Source organism: Rattus norvegicus, chromosome 1 (genome assembly GCF_036323735.1).
Source record: "Rattus norvegicus strain BN/NHsdMcwi chromosome 1, GRCr8, whole genome shotgun sequence".
In the NCBI taxonomy this organism is placed as follows: Eukaryota; Metazoa; Chordata; class Mammalia; order Rodentia; family Muridae; genus Rattus; species Rattus norvegicus.
The window spans coordinates 19,855,315-19,872,560 of record NC_086019.1 but is presented as its reverse complement, the minus strand read 5'-3'; the positions used below and the strand labels follow the sequence as shown (position 1 = coordinate 19,872,560).

Here is a 17,246-nt window from a genome sequence, read left to right as displayed (position 1 = left end):
CACAACTTCCACAGAAGACTGGCGTCTCAGGAAGGAAATTAATTGAGATAGAGAATATAAAGTTGAATTGTATCTTCTTGACACATTCATGTCATAAAATAAGTTTTATGTACATGTATAGTCAATGATGAACCAGCCAGGCTGCCTGAGTTTCCTCACTATTCACTACAGGGAATGTTAATATGTCTGTGGATATCTCCTAAGCTTAAGTGGTTGTGAAAGTCCCTACTATAGGAATGGTGACATCATGGAAGACACCTTTTCAGCTACAGAATGGTGGGTTTCACTGGGCTGTGAATTCAATGTTGGGTTTGGTTGTGCTGACTTCAGATTTCTCTCCTTTAATGCCCACAAATGCATTTAAAAATATTTCTATTACTATCTCTGATCCATCTGATGGGGCTTTCGACTTAAAAAAAATCCTCTGAAATGGAAAATCTTAAAATATTCAAGGAAAACCTTAACCCAAGTTCTGGCTAAGGAAATACAATATCTCATTGCCTCTCTAAGAATACTAGATTATTTTAGGCTGGCAAACTTAAATTGCAAGTAAGATGTACCATTTGCCACACAGTCTATGCATCTTACCATCTTCTGACTCTGATTAATATAGATTTTAGACAGGGCATCATGCTTTCTGTCAGCTATTTCTTTCCTTGCAGACTTGTATTACTCAATTAGAATTCTCCCTAGAACTCATGTGTCTATTCTCGCCCACATTCAAGAAGGTTTTGAACTACTTGAGGACAAAGATGGGGAAAAGGCCTCTGTTTGCATTCAGTGTCTTACCTTGTACTTACCATATGGCACTTGGTAAATAAATATTTATTAAATAAAATGTAGCTTGTTAAATTGAAGATGGCTTTGGAAGGACAGAGCACACAGCAAAGCAATGTAAATACATCAGAGGCCAGGCTCACCCATATAAGCAGATTTAATAGCCTTGTATGACAGAGCAGCTGTCATTTTTCCAGTTGCTTAAAAAAAAAAGGTTGCCTGTGGTAAGCTAGGGGGTATGAGACATTACACAAATCTGTCCTGGCAGTGCTGTGCTGTCCTATTAGAGTGTCATGCGCATGTACCTTTCTTTATTTAAAAGATACACAATTAAAGACCTCCAGTTTCTCAACTGCACACAAATCCCCCTTTTCAGGTCCAGTCTTCCCTAGATCATTTACAGAAGCTGCTGCAGTCACAAACAGGACTTATTACTGCTGGATACTGCTATTGGCTTGCTGTACACAGACTACTAGCTGATGGCCAATGCTCTCTGGGTGAAAGCTTAACAGTAATGGCTGCCAAGAAGGTAGAAAAGGATGGGTAGACATAGCAGTCCTTGAAGTTAGCTGTGGCAAGGAGAAGAAAAACCAGGGCATGGGCATGGGCATTGACATAGACATGGGCATGGCCTTGCCTTTCTTCTTATGCCTTATCCATATTTTCAGCAGTGGTTACCGAGGCTACTACATTTCAAAGTTAAAAACCGGTGGGAGGGTTATTTTATTTGTCTGTGTCATCAAGGAAGAATTTGCGTCTCTTTTAAAATTGGGACTGAATACACACAAGAAAAGTTCCTCCGAATGTATTTCAGGAGAAAATATGTGATTATGGAAACCATCTGAAACAACATCTATGTCCCTGCTCCCCAGAAACTCAACAGGAATTAAAACACCAGTTTAAGAATGATTAGAAGGGGGATATAAATCATGATAATAAATTATGCTTTGTTTTGTTCCGAATATGTTTACAGTAGCTTATAGGCCACTTGCTGAACTATGAACTATAAATTTAAGCCACATTTTAAGGACAAAAAGCTAATTATGAAAAATAAATGGTGCCAAGGGAAGACAGCAAAATAAATCTTAAAGTGATGGCTTTCCACTCGAGCAACAGTTTTTAAAGAAAGAGTGTAGGTTAATGCTCGACCTTTAAGATGAAAACATTAATCAGATATCCTCAGAGTGAATGGAGATTTATAACCAATTTGCAGAGGATAAATAAACTATAAAAATAGAGTACATCTGTGTGACAGGTGTGATAAGAAAGTTTATTTCCCCCCAGTGAGCACCACAGCTTTTCTGGAGCAGGGAAAGATCGTGTCTGTGGTTTTATAACTCTCAAGGTAGAAGAAATCTTTTTGCAAGGCAATGTGGCACGTGCTTACCTCTCACAGCGTGGTCCTGTGTACCCGACAGGACACTCGTCACAGATCAATCCCAGACTCCGGTCTAAATGGCATGTTGGACTAAAGCTGGGTGACAGTGTTCAGGAGACAAAGAAGGAACATATACATGAGATCATTAGCAGTATATTCTCATATTTCTTTCTCTGCTACTGCTGTGCCTGAAACAGACAGGGTGGCCATTCTCCTCTCCCAGACAGAATAGAGTCTGGCCAATGGAGGAGGAAATGACATAAAATGCTATTTTAGCAGACATGAATCTAGCTTCAGTTGAGAGCAAGATCCCTGTGTCAGGTTATTAACTGACCTCTGACTATTTTGGCTCTGAGATCACCAGCAAAGTGAGTGGACATATAACAGCTTTGCAAAAACTCTTCAGGTTGGGGAAAAAAAGAGTCTAGTTCACATTCCTCATTTCTGGGCATAGACCTGAGAATCAGAAGCAGCCTGGAGAAATCTGAAGACGCTAAAGAGCAGTGGAGTCATGGTGGCTGTGTGGGATCGATATCCAGACCAGGGGCCATGGGGTCTGTGCGTCTGCTATTGCAGCTGTAGACCCAGAGGCATGACGTCACGTGGATGGAATCCTTAGAAACACTTTTAGCAAAGACCTAATGCATACACTCTGCTTCATTTGTAATCAAACAGATCAAACAAAACTAGCCCTTGCCATTTCATATCTCCCAGCATGTTCCAACATACGCCTGTCTTTAAACACATTTCTAGTTCGGGACAGAAATAACAGAGTGTGATATCAAGACCAACCCAGTACTATTATACAGTAGCATTGGTTTCACTTTTTTGCCTGGTAAGAAACACCTTCCGTGCAACAACTGACCTGAGGTTCACTTTTTTCTGTTTTTTTCCCATGAGCCCTCATCGACTTTGAGTTTTGTGTTACACTGTTCGTTTTAAATTTTTATTTTTATCTCATATATAAATTATATATAATCTAAAGTTTATATAATATGATCATATGTGTATATATAAACATGTATACATACATATATGTATATATGTAATTACATGGGGTGCCATATAGTTTTTCATGGTATAAACTGTTCATACATAATCATGTTAAGTATATCTCCTAAAACATCTTTTATTTCTTTATGGTAAAAGGTTTCAATGTCACATTTGCATATTCTTGCAATGCCCCTTTTATATATAATGTCATCTGAGAGATTCTTGGCCTCAGTTAACTATAACTTCATATGCTTGATCAACCTTTCCCACTTCCCTGCTTTCCATGCTCTCCCAGCCTCTTCTCATAAGAATGATCTCTGCAAGATCAACTTTCCTAGACTCTACACCACCATTTTAAAGGGAAACTGTTCTCAATTAATCTTACTCCAATTATGTTTTCCCTGTGACATTGTCTATTTTACAGTACAAAAGAATGGCTTAAAATCAAATGATTAGATCACAACAAATTAAAAACATTAGGCCCTGTCTGGTTCTGCTTCTGAGGGTTGGTTTGACTCGGGAACACTTTTCCATCTTTGCTGCTAATCAGATTATGGCAACTCTTAAAAGTAACCTCGCTCTGGCTTACCTCTGCGCAGACCTGCAGTGCTTCAATAGTTCTCATTTGTCTATAGTACCGAATTATTAGGATGCATTAGGCACATCGTACTGGCTATTTCGACTCATTTCAAAATCTAAATGAATCTGTGGTGTCAGGGAGAAAGTCTGGCCAGAAAAAAAAAATAAAACCCTTGAATTTATAAAAGTTATCCAAATGAGGGAGGGTCAGATGGGCGCTGGGGAACCCAGATCATGGGCAAAGGAGGAATCTTCTGTTAGAGAAGAGCTTACAACAAAAGGGTTCACATGTGTGATGTCTTAACACATATTAAAACAAACAAATGGAAAGCCGATTCCTCCCATTACTTACTTGTGGTTTTTGTTGTCTGCAAAATTGAAAGAAAGAACCAGATTCTGACAACTCACAAGTACGTACCTGTGTTTTTCCAAAATTGCCGCTCTCTAGTTGCCTCATGTTTAAGAAGAGAGGGACCTCCAAGGAGAAAGCTGGGTTCTTTAATCTTATCGGACCACATGCTGTGACTGCATGAAAACTGCATGAATCGTTCTCCTAAAAATTCTAAATCAGTTTACCATCAAGACATGTCAAAGGTGGCTGACGTGTGGCTTCTGACACCTTAAATCCACTTCTAAAATAAATTTCAATTTCTTTAAAAAAAATACTCTCTTGTCAGTTAAAACTAAGAGCAGTAAAGTCAAATGTGCTCCCTGACAGAGAGTAATACTTTTCCAGGAAAGGTATTAGGCAATAACAGTATAGTCTATTTGACTGGCTTTTACATTTTTTTCAGAGTACTTTTTATCATAATTGTACTGAATTTTAGCAGAATCCTATGAGCTGGTTGAGACACTCCTAATTTTACTTCCTCAAGGTTGCACACTATTCTCCAGGAGAATTTACATGAGATCCGTAACTCAGGGGTCTTCTTTTGATCCTCTCCTTAGCTCTAACCGCCTGTCATTCAAACTTGCTGATGAGATTTCCCTAGTGGAAGCTCCCGTGCTTACTTGGCCATGCTGTATTCAAATGAAATCTCTTCTTAAAATACCGCCCCCCCATGCACGCATGCTTTCACACTCTTTAAACAATGCTAAGCGAGCATTATTTCTTGCCTAGAGTGATTATAGTCACAGTCACAAGAAAAGGTGACGTGCAACAATATAAGTGAAATCAGAACAGGAAACTAATGTACATAGCTATGACGCCCCGGGACTCTGGACTGGCGGAGTGGGCATCTTCCCACCGACTCTGTCCCATGTGTGGGGCTAATTGCTGGGAGACACAAAGAGAAATGAGATCACCATCGATCTCAAGAGATCCCAATCTCGGGCCATCAAACACTGGTTGGTTCATGCATCACTAACAGAAGAAAAAAGATCCTGCTTCATAGATTTTCCAGCCCATGACACCGAACATTAAGTGAGCCAAGAGCAAAATGGGAAGAAAGGCAAGGTGTTGTTGGAATGAACTGTACAGCCTTTCTCAATAGCCAAGTATATATTATATGTACAAGGACTTATTTATAAGTATGTATGCATATATGTATGTATGTGTACATATACATATATTTATATACTTATAAAGTCATACATGACTATGTGTGAATCTATATGAAATATTAATTCACATGTACAGTTATAATTAGCTTTCTTTTAAAACATTAAATTGTCACAGAATATATTGCTATACCTTATCTTGAAACGCATTTCCCAATTATGAGTACTAAATTTGATAATTCAAATTACTATGTGCATAGAGGTGTCCATATGTGTGGCTTACATGTGTGTATGTACATATGTATGCATGTGTGTATGAGGCTGCAAATGCATGTGTGTCCAGGCTTGTAGAGGTCTGAAACTGATGCTAGTTATCTGACTTAATTATTATCTACTTTAATTATTGATGTAGGGTCTGTCTCTCTCTCTCTTTAGACCGACTGCTCATCAATTTGGCCTAGTCCAGCTAGGTAGCTTGGACTACCTTCAGACCTCTTTTCCTTGTTTTCCTGATTGCTGAGACCATTGGTCTCTACCATGCCTGGTTAGCTTATACATAAATGCTGTGAATTTAAACATTGATTATCATGCTTGTATGGCAAGTACTTTTCCATTGAGCCATCTCCCCACGCCAATAGAATCTTATGTGTAAACCCAAGAATCAGCTCGAGAAATGTTTTACTGTTTAACAAACATAGCTCTTAGCATTGCTGATGCCCACCAAGTATTAATGTGACAGTGGTACACAGGACTTGTCAAGGCTCCACCTCATGTCCATGCTGTGACAACAATCCCTCTAAAGGCATTGTAGAACTATATAACTGAGGGATAGTTCAAAAGGCTTTAATGATAGCATCTACTTCTGTACAACCTAAGTACTCGAGCAAAGATATTCATGGGTTTTGTCTTTAAACTATGGGCTTTGAAACTAAAAATGAATGAATATAAACGGAAATGCTTATACTTTTGTTTATTTCTCCTCCAGATGTAAATTTCATTACTTCAGTTATTATCTATAGTTAAATTATAAACATCAGTAAGATAAAAAGGACAAACTGTACCCACTGAGAGTTGCTGATGGAAGTGATCTTTATTTATAATTTATGCATTATATGCTCATCTCTATCCATATATCTTAATAATCATACCAATCTATCTTTATTTCCCTCACAGTTGATTTATTTAGCAATATTATCTAAGAAATTTGGAGCCCAAATGCCTGCGATTTCTAAGATTCATGACCAGGGTTTAAGAGATAAATCACTAAGATAAAGTTAACACTAAGCCTGCACTTCGAGTGGAGGTTGTAGGAACCTTTAGATCTTTTGCATTATTTCTGAATAACCTGTGACAATTCAAACCTCATCTTACAAACTAACTGTGACTATTCAATTATACCTCTGAGTACCTAGCTAATACTATAACAGTAAAGTTTTTCAAAGATATTTTTCAATTATAAAGATGGTTTCCTTTACCAGTGAGTAGCTATACTTACTGAATATTTAGATTATTAGAAAAAGATAGACTTTTCCCATTGCAGTTGTATACTACATTATAATAACTTTGTAAATTGTTCTCAACTTAATAGAATATATGACTTGAGTTGCAAAACTTATAAACATAAAACTTATGACTATGCATAACATAAACTATGTGGAGTACCATTGATTCTTAATTTTATTTTAAAAAATACAACTAAATCTGTAATTTAAAATAGGCATCATTCTCCTCACAAATCCACTATTAAAGATAAAAAGACTATGGCACATTGAAATAGTTACTGTTGATAAAATTATCTTAAAATTCAATGAATTATGCCCTATGTTACGAATGCTATCATATTTTTATTTCTTAGAAAACTTGACCAACATAATTAAACGAGACTGGAATGCATTTTTGTTTTAGGAAACACCATTAGACACTGGGACTCCAATACCTTTGACAGGATGGATGGGGTTTTAACGTTTGCCGAGTTTGTTGTCTCAGGAAGAAGTAATTAGAACTATTATAAAAGAGACACACAGCAAACCAAGAGAAGACATGGGCAATGATTACGGGGAATTAGCCATCTAACTTCATCCCACAAAGGACTCTTTTTCTCTCATGTACAATGTTGGTCAGATTTGAGAGGAAGTCCATTATATTTATGCGTCAAATCATCTCTATGCTTGTAAAGTATACAAGGTGGGATTGACATGATACACTGAGTGGTCAGTATTACTGAACTGACAGCTGTGTAAACCAGGACAGTGTTTTGGCTGGGGAGATGCATTGTGGGAAAATCCTGGGTACCACCTGTCTTTCTCTGTAAAGACTGGTGTGGAGCTGTGATTTTTACATATAAGCAGATGGTTTGGACAATATCATTCAGCTGCAGTGAACACAGAGGTCTTGCATGATGAGGGTGAACCCTTCGAATGAGCAGCTCTCAGCAGTCTTACCACGTTATGTCCAGCAGAGACCTGTGTAACCATTACTTAGGGAGGAACTTCCTTCTTTTATTCCCTTGCAGTCTTTGCTTTTCTGTTTCCTTCTTTCCTTCTTTTTCTGACACCATTATTGATTAAAGTTCTTTGGTCCTGAGTCTGTCTGGACTCCTACCCTGAATGCTAGAAATCTATTATCATTAAAATACATCAAAGCGGAATCTCATTTCTTTTTAGCCTCTTGTCCTCTCTAGGAAGTCCAATTTACCAGGCAGATCCATGAACTGTTTTTAGAATTATCAATTAAAATATATATTTTATTTTTGAAAAAAGTTATTTGATATATACTGCAGAGGAATGAAAACAATGTGTTTAAATAACTTCACATTTCAATGGGCTACTTGAAATTATGACTCTGAATAAGTCCCTTTAAATCTGTTCTCAGTTCTCTCTTTCATCCACTATTTTAATTGGCCTGTACATCTGAATGGTGTTAATTCTCACACAGTCCCACAAGGGGGTTAAGCTGGTGAATGGAGTGGCATTTTGGTAACCTGCTCAAAGTTTCGCATCTGGAAGTGTGGAGTTAGCATGAAGCCAAGGAATTCTAACTTTCGATATGACATCCAGAGGCTATCTTCTTTTCAGAAACTTCATTTATTCATCTACAAGAATGGAAACAATTCTACTGACCTCACTGGGATATTTTTGAAGATGAAACACCCAAACGTGGTGTTCTGGTCAATGTGTAGCTGTCCTCACTAAAATGTTTGTCCTTTCCTTTTGTCAGCAGTAAATTTGGAATAGGGGCAGTTGGAGCAAAGGGTGAAAAGTTCAGAGGTTCGGAATAGCAGTAAGTTCTCGATCGGACTTACGGAATGGCAGGATGATTTCCCAAGCCTTTTGCTTGGACTCTTACCCTCTGAATCTAACAGATTACCATACCATATAGCACAGGGGTGTCTTGGATATGGCCTCAGAATTTGCCTTACTTAGTCAAAATCTCGTGTTGAAAGGCTACAGCTGACAGATTTCCCTTAATATTTAAACTTCTGCTCTATAGTGTTATCCCAGTATCTGGAAAGAGCTGAAGGAATATAGTATAGCAAGAGGTTTATTAAGCACCAACTTTGCCTTCAATAGGCCTCTTCGAAAAGGACTTTTCTTCATTTGAGCGTAGGTAGTGGTTGAGCTCAGTGGTAGAGCATGTGTTCAGTCAGCATGCTCTGAGTTTCATTTTCAGTACAATGAATGACAACAATATGAAATAAAATGACACTTATTTATAAGTATTTCTTCTAAAAATATTAATTTATGCTCAATGTGTTGTTCCTAATAATGGAGTTTGTTTGTTTGTTTGTTACGGGGCCATTTGCTTAGATATGCCTATGCTTTAGGGATGTGTCACTTTAGGAACTGAAATGGAGTAATCTCGTTAAGACTCAGTCAAGGTATTTTGTGTTTTTATTTCTTTTTAAAATGTCTGCTCCCACTTGTAAGCACGCAAATGAGAGAGATTGATTATAAAACTTGCGTTATACTTTTTCAAAGTCTACATTATTTATGCAAGGTGATACAGTAAGCATCACTCAGAGTTCAATGCTCATTTACGATACAGTGTACGCTATGGAGCAAGGTTCGTAAGACATATATAACATAAATATATTACAACAAATGATTATTCCTCAAGAGTATAGATTTGTACAAAAGGGGTCTGTTCCTCAGAATTAATTTAGGAATTTGAGTTTTATCTCTTAGATTCTAAATCAGATCTATAGCTGAAATAGCAAAGTCTTTTGAAATGGTTATGATTTTAAACACTTCACCTTTCAAAACATACGTTACCTTCTTGAGAAATCCACAGTCTCTTCTGATATCAAAGGGGCAACCAGAGCAGTGGAAGGGAAGCTCTGTGGTAAGGGGAATCTGCTACTTACTTATTTGATGGGATATTGAGTGGACAGGCACAGGGCTGGCAGTCTTCAGAGGTTCCTCGAGTAGGATCACCATAGAAACCAGGGAGGCATTCGTTGCAGTATGGTCCACCAGTGTGATCCTTACAGCTCTGTGAAGGAAGTCCACACCAGTTCTTTGCTTTCATCTCAAACACAAGCACGTGACTACAGATAGTTCTTCAGAGTCATTAGTGTGTTCCCAATGGGGAGAGTAAGTTCCCACACTCAATGTTAAATTTCATTGCAGGAAAAATAGCATTGGGAATTAATTAACACACAATTAATATTTACCTTGCAACTTCTCTCTAGTTTTAGCGTAGCAGAGTTTTAAAACACGACCAAAATTCATTCAGAAAATTTTTCAATATGAAAATTGCATTTTGTTCTATTTCATAAGGCAATCTATAGGTTCGTGTGTGTGTATATGTGTGTGTGTGTGTGTGTGTGTGTGTGTGTGTGTAGGTATAAAGCTCTAAGAACATTAAAAGGAATGCTGGTTTAATGAGAACTGTAGCTCAGTATATAAATCTCTTTTGACTTGCTTTCTTAGCTAAGACAATAATCTGGAACTTAGTAGACTCTGATGGATTAGACGATGCATTCCCATATGACATTTATAAGGGCACTGCTTGGGGGCATAATTAAATGTAAAAAATAGTTTAAAAATACAATATATAATCACCCACATATATTTATTATTTTACAGATAATCATATATTTACCATTATATAATTACAATATATAGTTATACTACAGGATATGTAACTATTGCCTTTAGAAATAAAAAAGAGCAGAAACTGCATTTTCTTGCCATTTGTTTTGGGAACACATGTCTTTTTCAAAAATATAATAAAATAATTTACTTCTGGATCTCTTCATATTAACTAGGTACCTTCCTTGGGTTGGGCCACATTTATAAAGGTCACCAAGTCTGAGATTCAGGTGAAGGACTCAGTGACCCGCAATAGAATTGTCTCGGAGGGTTCCAAGAGTCAACACCATTAGTCTCCAATGATCAAATAAGTGTGTTGACTTCAAAATGCATTCATTATTACTCAAATATTTTTATTTTAATAAGAATACACAATTAATAATTTTCTTGAATTCGGCAAGAGTTCATAGACCCCAGGAGTATGCATCCTTTATTTTATGATCAATAGACAAATTCTGTAAGAGAAATAGCTAAAACATAAATTAACCTTAAACTGAATGTATAAAGTTATTAACCTTCATGACCATTGGAATAGACTAAGTTAATGACAGTCTGAATATTATTTATTTTGATGTTTTAAAATAAGAGTGATCTCAATTATGTTCAGTAAATGGACTCAACAGGAGGATAAAAATAAATAAGTAAAGATACAATTCTGAGAACAACTTATTAAAATTCCTTGGAGAGGTCAGGTTTATTGGTTGAAAGAAATCCAAAATCCCATTTATTCAATTAACTTTGAACCTCCCATTTAATTCTGTGAGGTAAAAGAGCTGAAGTTCATTAACTACAAATACACATATTTGTTTTTACATTAACTGGTACATTTAAAAATGAGTTTTTCTTTGTTTAAAATTATTTTAAAATTATTTAGCAAGCATTGTTTTAAAAGGGCACAGATAGTCTTGCTGTTAACGGTTATCGTCCAATACCTGAGGGTCCATTTCTAGTCAATTCTTTTCCCTTTGACTGGGTCTTCCTGACACTTCCTCTCACTTTCTAAGTTCACTTTAAATTGCCTAGTTTTTAAAATTTAAGAAATTGTTTCTTCTTTGAAAGAAAATGGTTTTTGTATATTTTCAAGATGAAAAGATGAAAATTAGATCTATAAAATCTTAAAAAAAACAAAAAACAAAACAAAAACCTAGGATCCTTAAACTGATTACACAGTAACCAGGCCAAAATAAGAATTTCTGAAATTCAATGGAAAAATCTTGAATAATTTGCATGTCTCCAACTACAGATTTAAAAGAGAAATAAATGTAGGGTGCTCCTTATACCTTCTAATTTTTTACCTTTCATCGAATTGAAACAAGAGTAATCTTGAAACTCAAGTATGTTTGTAATCAAAAATGAGCCAGCATCAGGCAAGCAACACAATGGAAATCAAACCTGGGAAAGATAAATGTTTTCCTCTGATGAGCTGCCTGCTTTCATAGGTAGCTTTTCTATCAAAGTGACTTTTAAACATCGCTTGCGATTCATATCATGAAAGCCCTGAAATCCAGACACCTCCCGAGCTTGAAAGCTCCCTGGGTTTTCTCCAAAGCATTAAGAGTCCAGATGACCTCGCCATACAGATCCACTCTATGGCAGAAGCCTGGATCCCATTTTGAAGCCCAAAGTGCTCCTTTATGATCAGGTAATAAAGGTAAGCCACACGAAAACACTGTTTTAGAAAGAACTAACTTGATTATGTTCTCCCTGAATAATAAAAAGGACATAAAATGAAAACTTGGCTGAGCAGTAAAAATTCCTTTCATATGTGATATTCTAATATTATTCTGTGTAGATTGTATCAAGAGTGATACATTCAAAATGGGAACTCACCAGAGTTAGTTCTAGTACAGGGTAGTGGAACTTCCCCATCTCCCCACTAGCTCCTGCCAGAAACTCAGGAAGAAGAGATTAAGTCTCACTAAGATACCCATGGTTTGCCCAAGACCGTTCCTTCATTTAAAGGTAGACTTCTCTTCTGGGCCCTCACACTATCAATAATCTGGTTGGCTCCGACTACCAATTTCCTCATTGTTCCTCTTCTCAGCACTGTGCTGAAGAACTATTTTCTCTGAAACAAACGTTTCCTACTCTGCAATTATCATATCATCAAATGGACCAATATCAGGGTATGATTAATCTTAATGAACTCAACTTCATATAATACCTTAGAGGGACATTATGAGGGTTGTACTGTGACATTTATTTTTTGTCCTTTCAGGGTAAGTAAAGCAACTTCATGTTAGTTTGGAATGGTATATTTTTTATGGCATGCTAATAAAGTGTCTAAAGGTAATTCAACATTTTCCCCAGAGTCATTTTAAAAGACTATAGTATAATTAAAATGGAAATCACTCAGTATTTTATTTGTAAAGTCATCATTTGAAAAATCTACGGATCCACAAATTAGAGCTATCATGCTTTATGCTGCTATGCAATTGAATATGATCTTTTACAGAGAAAACAGAAAAAGCATCAATAAAGTGAAATGCCAAATTACATTAGAACAGAAGTCCTAATTTTTCACCTTGGATTTTCCCCAGCAGCATTCAAGTATACAGGAGAAAACAGAGAAATGGGTAAGAGGAATACCACATAAAAATTACAGACAACAGAATCAGCCTTAAACTCTGCTGAGAGAAGGGAGTAGGGTATCCTGCCAAATTGGCATTGTTTCAACTTGTGCTTCTGTCAGACTAATGCCATGAGAGGTGTAGTTTTAAGGTTCATGTCGTGTCGGACAATATAGCTATATATATAGCTAACGGCTCTGGAGTTACCCTGGATGTCTGTTCTGAGAAACTCTCCAGGCCTTGAGCTCCTCAGTAGCACGGACGGAGCTCACCACTTTGTACAGTCTGTTGTCTGGCTGGCAATACAGAGCCGATTGTACAAGAAGGGACAATCTGCTGAAGATGCATTACACATGTTTAATATTGTAAAATCATTGCGCAGCATTTTAACTGACCTCAATGCTCATGAGTTCAAATAAACGTATGCAATATGCTCTGGATGCCAATGTGAAAGAAACCTCTAAGTATCAAAATGTGAATTGTTTTTATTGAATGGTTGCAAATTATGTTTTTCATGCTATAGGGATATAAATCATCTTATGTTTTAGAATAGTCCACTTTGGGTAGATTTACAGAAGAAAGAAAAGGCTTATATATTAAGAGTAGATGTGTATCTGAGTCATTAGTTACACTTTACAATGATATATTTGATCCTAATTCAGTTGTTAGACAATATGAGAAAAAAAATCACTTTTTCATAGTTGCTAGGGAGATCAGATATGAAAGAGCATTCTTAGCTTCTAACTCACTTCTGGATAAAGACGTTTGACCCATCACTTCTTGACCCACATGTTTGAGATTGCAAAGGTAGCAGGCAAATTCCACGGCTTGCTGAGTGAATTTCAGCCTTGTGGATTAGTAGCTTCAAGAGAGAAACACTTACCAGACATTCTCCTGTGACGTCATTACAGGCTTCCGCGTGACCAAAGCACTGACATGGTTCACAGAGGCCACCGAAAATAGTGCCATTAACTCTTCGGTGCCGAGGCCAACACGCCTAAAAGAAAGATAAGGTTTCAGTCACTTTCAGTATTAAAAATAAAAGGAAAGCAATTCCCTTTTTCTGATAATAGAAAACAACCCAGGTAGCAAGCTCAGCAAATGTGCTTGTCAACGTGGATCCATTACGGAAACATTACTACCATACCATTACCCCTGACACCGGGGCTTCGTACTGACCTTACTGGCATTGGCAGGTATGGGATTAGAGGAAGCATTAGTTGGGTGTCTCTTCTGAAATGGTAAAATAAAGCACAGATATAAGGAAATGAAATGAGACAGTCTCAAAGGTAAAAGCACAGACAAGGAAACAGAAGGAAGGGCACTGAGAAAAGCAGACAGCATGAAAGGAACCATACAGAGTCCCAGGGCACAAAGAGTACACAGCGTCATCACAGACTGGTTCTTGGCATGGACTAGCTTTCCCCGCGTACTGACTGCCTCTAATGCTGCTACTTACAGAAAGTCTTTGGGATCGTTTGGAAGACATACCCGTCTCCCCTCTTTCATTGGGAAATACACCCAGTGACTGGTTCATGTTCAGGATTTTGTACATTTCATCTTTCTCTTCCTCCATTCTTTATGCATTTGAATAAAACAGACTATGATTTATTTAGCATACACTGCCTTGCTACTTTGTTATTTGACTATAAGAATTCACCACTGATTTTTTTTTAATTTGAAGTAAAATTATTTATAATAATAGATATTTATTTATTTATAATAGAAAGCCAATTACAGAGGGATACTGTCACGGCGGGTTTTACCTGTGGGTGAGCATGCCACGTCTCCTCTCATTGTTTATTACGTTGCCTTTATGTGTGGACTTTCACAGATGAGAGGAGATGTAAAAAAAAAATGTCCAAATATTGCTGCCCTCTGGAAGTTTATGATACCTTCAGGTTGCAATTGCGTCTTGTGAGTTATTTACTATGTTTCTGGTTAAATATACCATCATATGTCAGAAAAAGGTCCCTATTTTGGAAGGAAATGGAAACTAGAGAGAACCACTGAAGTAATAACCTACATAGAACCACGCTGTGTCACGGTGGAAATGATCCTTTTGCCTCAGGATGTGGGGAATCTTCTATCTGAACAACAATAACAAACATATGAAAGAGATATACTGATTATTTCTTATCTGAGGAGAAAGTAAAATCTACTTTCCTCTTAATTTGGGCGGTATGGAGACAATTGTTCTAATTTATTTTCTCCTTTCAGTAAATTTTTCTCTGTTTTAATACAAAGGATTCTTTTTGTAAGATATATTTTTCAAGACCTGTAAGCCTACACTATTCAGATGGAGATAAAATGTAAAGATGTTGACAAGAAAAAGAGAAGTGATTTATTTTTGTCAAATCAGGTCCTCAGAGTATCATTCTTGAACACTTTTTTTTTAAAACAACATTTTTGAAATGTCCTTGAATCAGTCCTCATTTTAAGAGCGTTCCAGTTCCTATACTTTCTAGTGGTTTGAATGAATATAACGTCCGTATGCTCACATACTTGAGTATGTTGTCTCCATTTAGTGGACTTATTTAGGAAGGACTTGGAAGTGTGGCTTTCTTTGAGGAGGTATGTTACAAGGGCTCTGGCATTTCACAAGACTAGGCTCCATTCCCAGCATGCCCTCTGTTTTCTGCTTATAAGTCAAGATGTGAGCTCTGAGCTGTTCATACCAATGTGGATTTGCTTTGCCACCATTGCCTATACCCCTCTGAAGCTGTTAGCTAATAATTTCTTCTGTAAGGTATCTTGGCCATTGTATTTTTTCACAGCAATAGAAAAGTAACCGACACACCCTTTTCCTTAGCCATGGAATTTATATTAATACTCTTAGAGAAATTAAAGCCAGGATACTCATTTTTCCACTTATAAGCCAACTAGCATCAAAATATATCCACACCTCTCTAACCATCCCCCCTGAAATAATAGGAATGAAGAGAGCAGAGTATTCTAGAAGGAATAATATTTCAGATTCTAAAACCCAATTTATGTTTTTATAACATATGTTTTTATAATCTGTCTCTCAGATTCTTCTTAAATTGAATAATCACTATCCTTGTGAAAATAGGGCCTATTGTCTCCAGGTAAAATGATCACACAAGGCAAAAGCAGCAAAATCACCCTCATAATCTGTCTTGTTTCCAACAAAACTGACAGCATTTCCTTCACAGTGATCTTGCACATTTCACTCTATTCTTATGTCTACTCAAGCAACATTGTGTTTGCACTGGCCCAAAACTTCAAGGTAGCTGAATGAAATCCTACTACTCCATTCTGTTTCACCCGTCATCCTTGTCATGTGACCAGGTGAGTCCTCTCTCCCTCAATAGCTTCTTTTTCCAACTCTAAGCCTTCACACTTCCAAAAAGCTCCATCCTTTCTCTTTGCCATTCTTTCCACAGGTATTTAATGGACTGTTGTCAGAAGGCCTCTGTGCAGTACTCTTCATCTTAATTCTCATGCTCTTTCTTGAATAACTGATTTGATGACTTAACTCCCAACAGTCATCAAACTGGAGAAATGTGCTCCTTCACGTCCTACACTCTAATCACCCTGACATGGATCTCAGAGACTGCCCAAACAGTCTCATTTCTCAAACCAACTCTTAACTTTTCTCTTTCTATCAATCAAAATATCCCTTTCCAAATCTTCTTCAGTTCAACTGATGGCATCATATGTTGCCATTTATCAAACCACAGCCTCTCATTGCTTTCTATGACATTTAAATAAAATCTCAAATTCTTATTAGGCAATCCAAGGCTCCGCAAGTCACACCATAGGCTACGCTTATTAAGCTTTGGTTATATTTGCACACTCATTGCTTAATATCATGAGTTTACTGTCTCTGTTACAACAGCTATGCTTCGGTTTTTCAACGTTCAGTTTCCCATCACCACAGAGAGACTATTCTCACATTTTTAAGTAGCCCCTCCAGTTTTCTACACTCACACTCACCCATCCATCTACAGCTTCCTTTATTTAGTTCAGCTACTTTAAATTGTATTTATTTACTTTATGCTTTGCTTGCATGTCTGTTTATCACATGTGTGTCTTGTGACTTAGGAGAGGGCATTATATTCCCTGGGACTAGAGTTACAGATGTTTGTGAGCCACCATATGGGAGCTGGGAACAGAACCAGCATCATCTGGAAGAGAACACAGTGCTCTTAACTGCGGATATGTCTTCTCAACTGTAGTGATGCTTTTAGACTCAACATCTGTAATACTTAAAACATCTATGTCTAAAGCCTTAGTTGTCTCAAAAATTGTCAGCTAAAGGAAAATATAAATACATCTGGAAAGTAGTTAATACTAATTTAATTTTATAGAAAAGAAAGCATTTGCATAAAA

At 37.0% G+C, this 17,246-nt stretch overlaps 1 protein-coding gene across 8 annotated transcripts in view; it reads right to left on the bottom strand.

Annotated features, from left to right (window-relative positions):
• Positions 1–17,246, bottom strand: part of Lama2 (laminin subunit alpha 2) — a 647,931-nt gene that overhangs the window by 267,496 nt on the left and 363,189 nt on the right. For 4 of the 8 annotated variants that reach the window (XM_063264627.1, XM_063264628.1, XM_063264630.1 and 1 more), the window contains exons 16-19: positions 14,070–14,123; positions 13,774–13,887; positions 9,591–9,718; positions 2,165–2,251 (exon numbers count right to left, since the gene is read on the bottom strand). In XM_063264627.1, coding sequence (XP_063120697.1) covers positions 2,165–2,251; positions 9,591–9,718; positions 13,774–13,887; positions 14,070–14,123 — 383 coding nt within the window. The remainder of the gene's footprint in view (positions 1–2,164; positions 2,252–9,590; positions 9,719–13,773; positions 13,888–14,069; positions 14,124–17,246) is intronic. The other 4 variants (XM_063264629.1, XM_063264637.1, XM_063264642.1 and 1 more) reach the window with 1 other exon arrangement.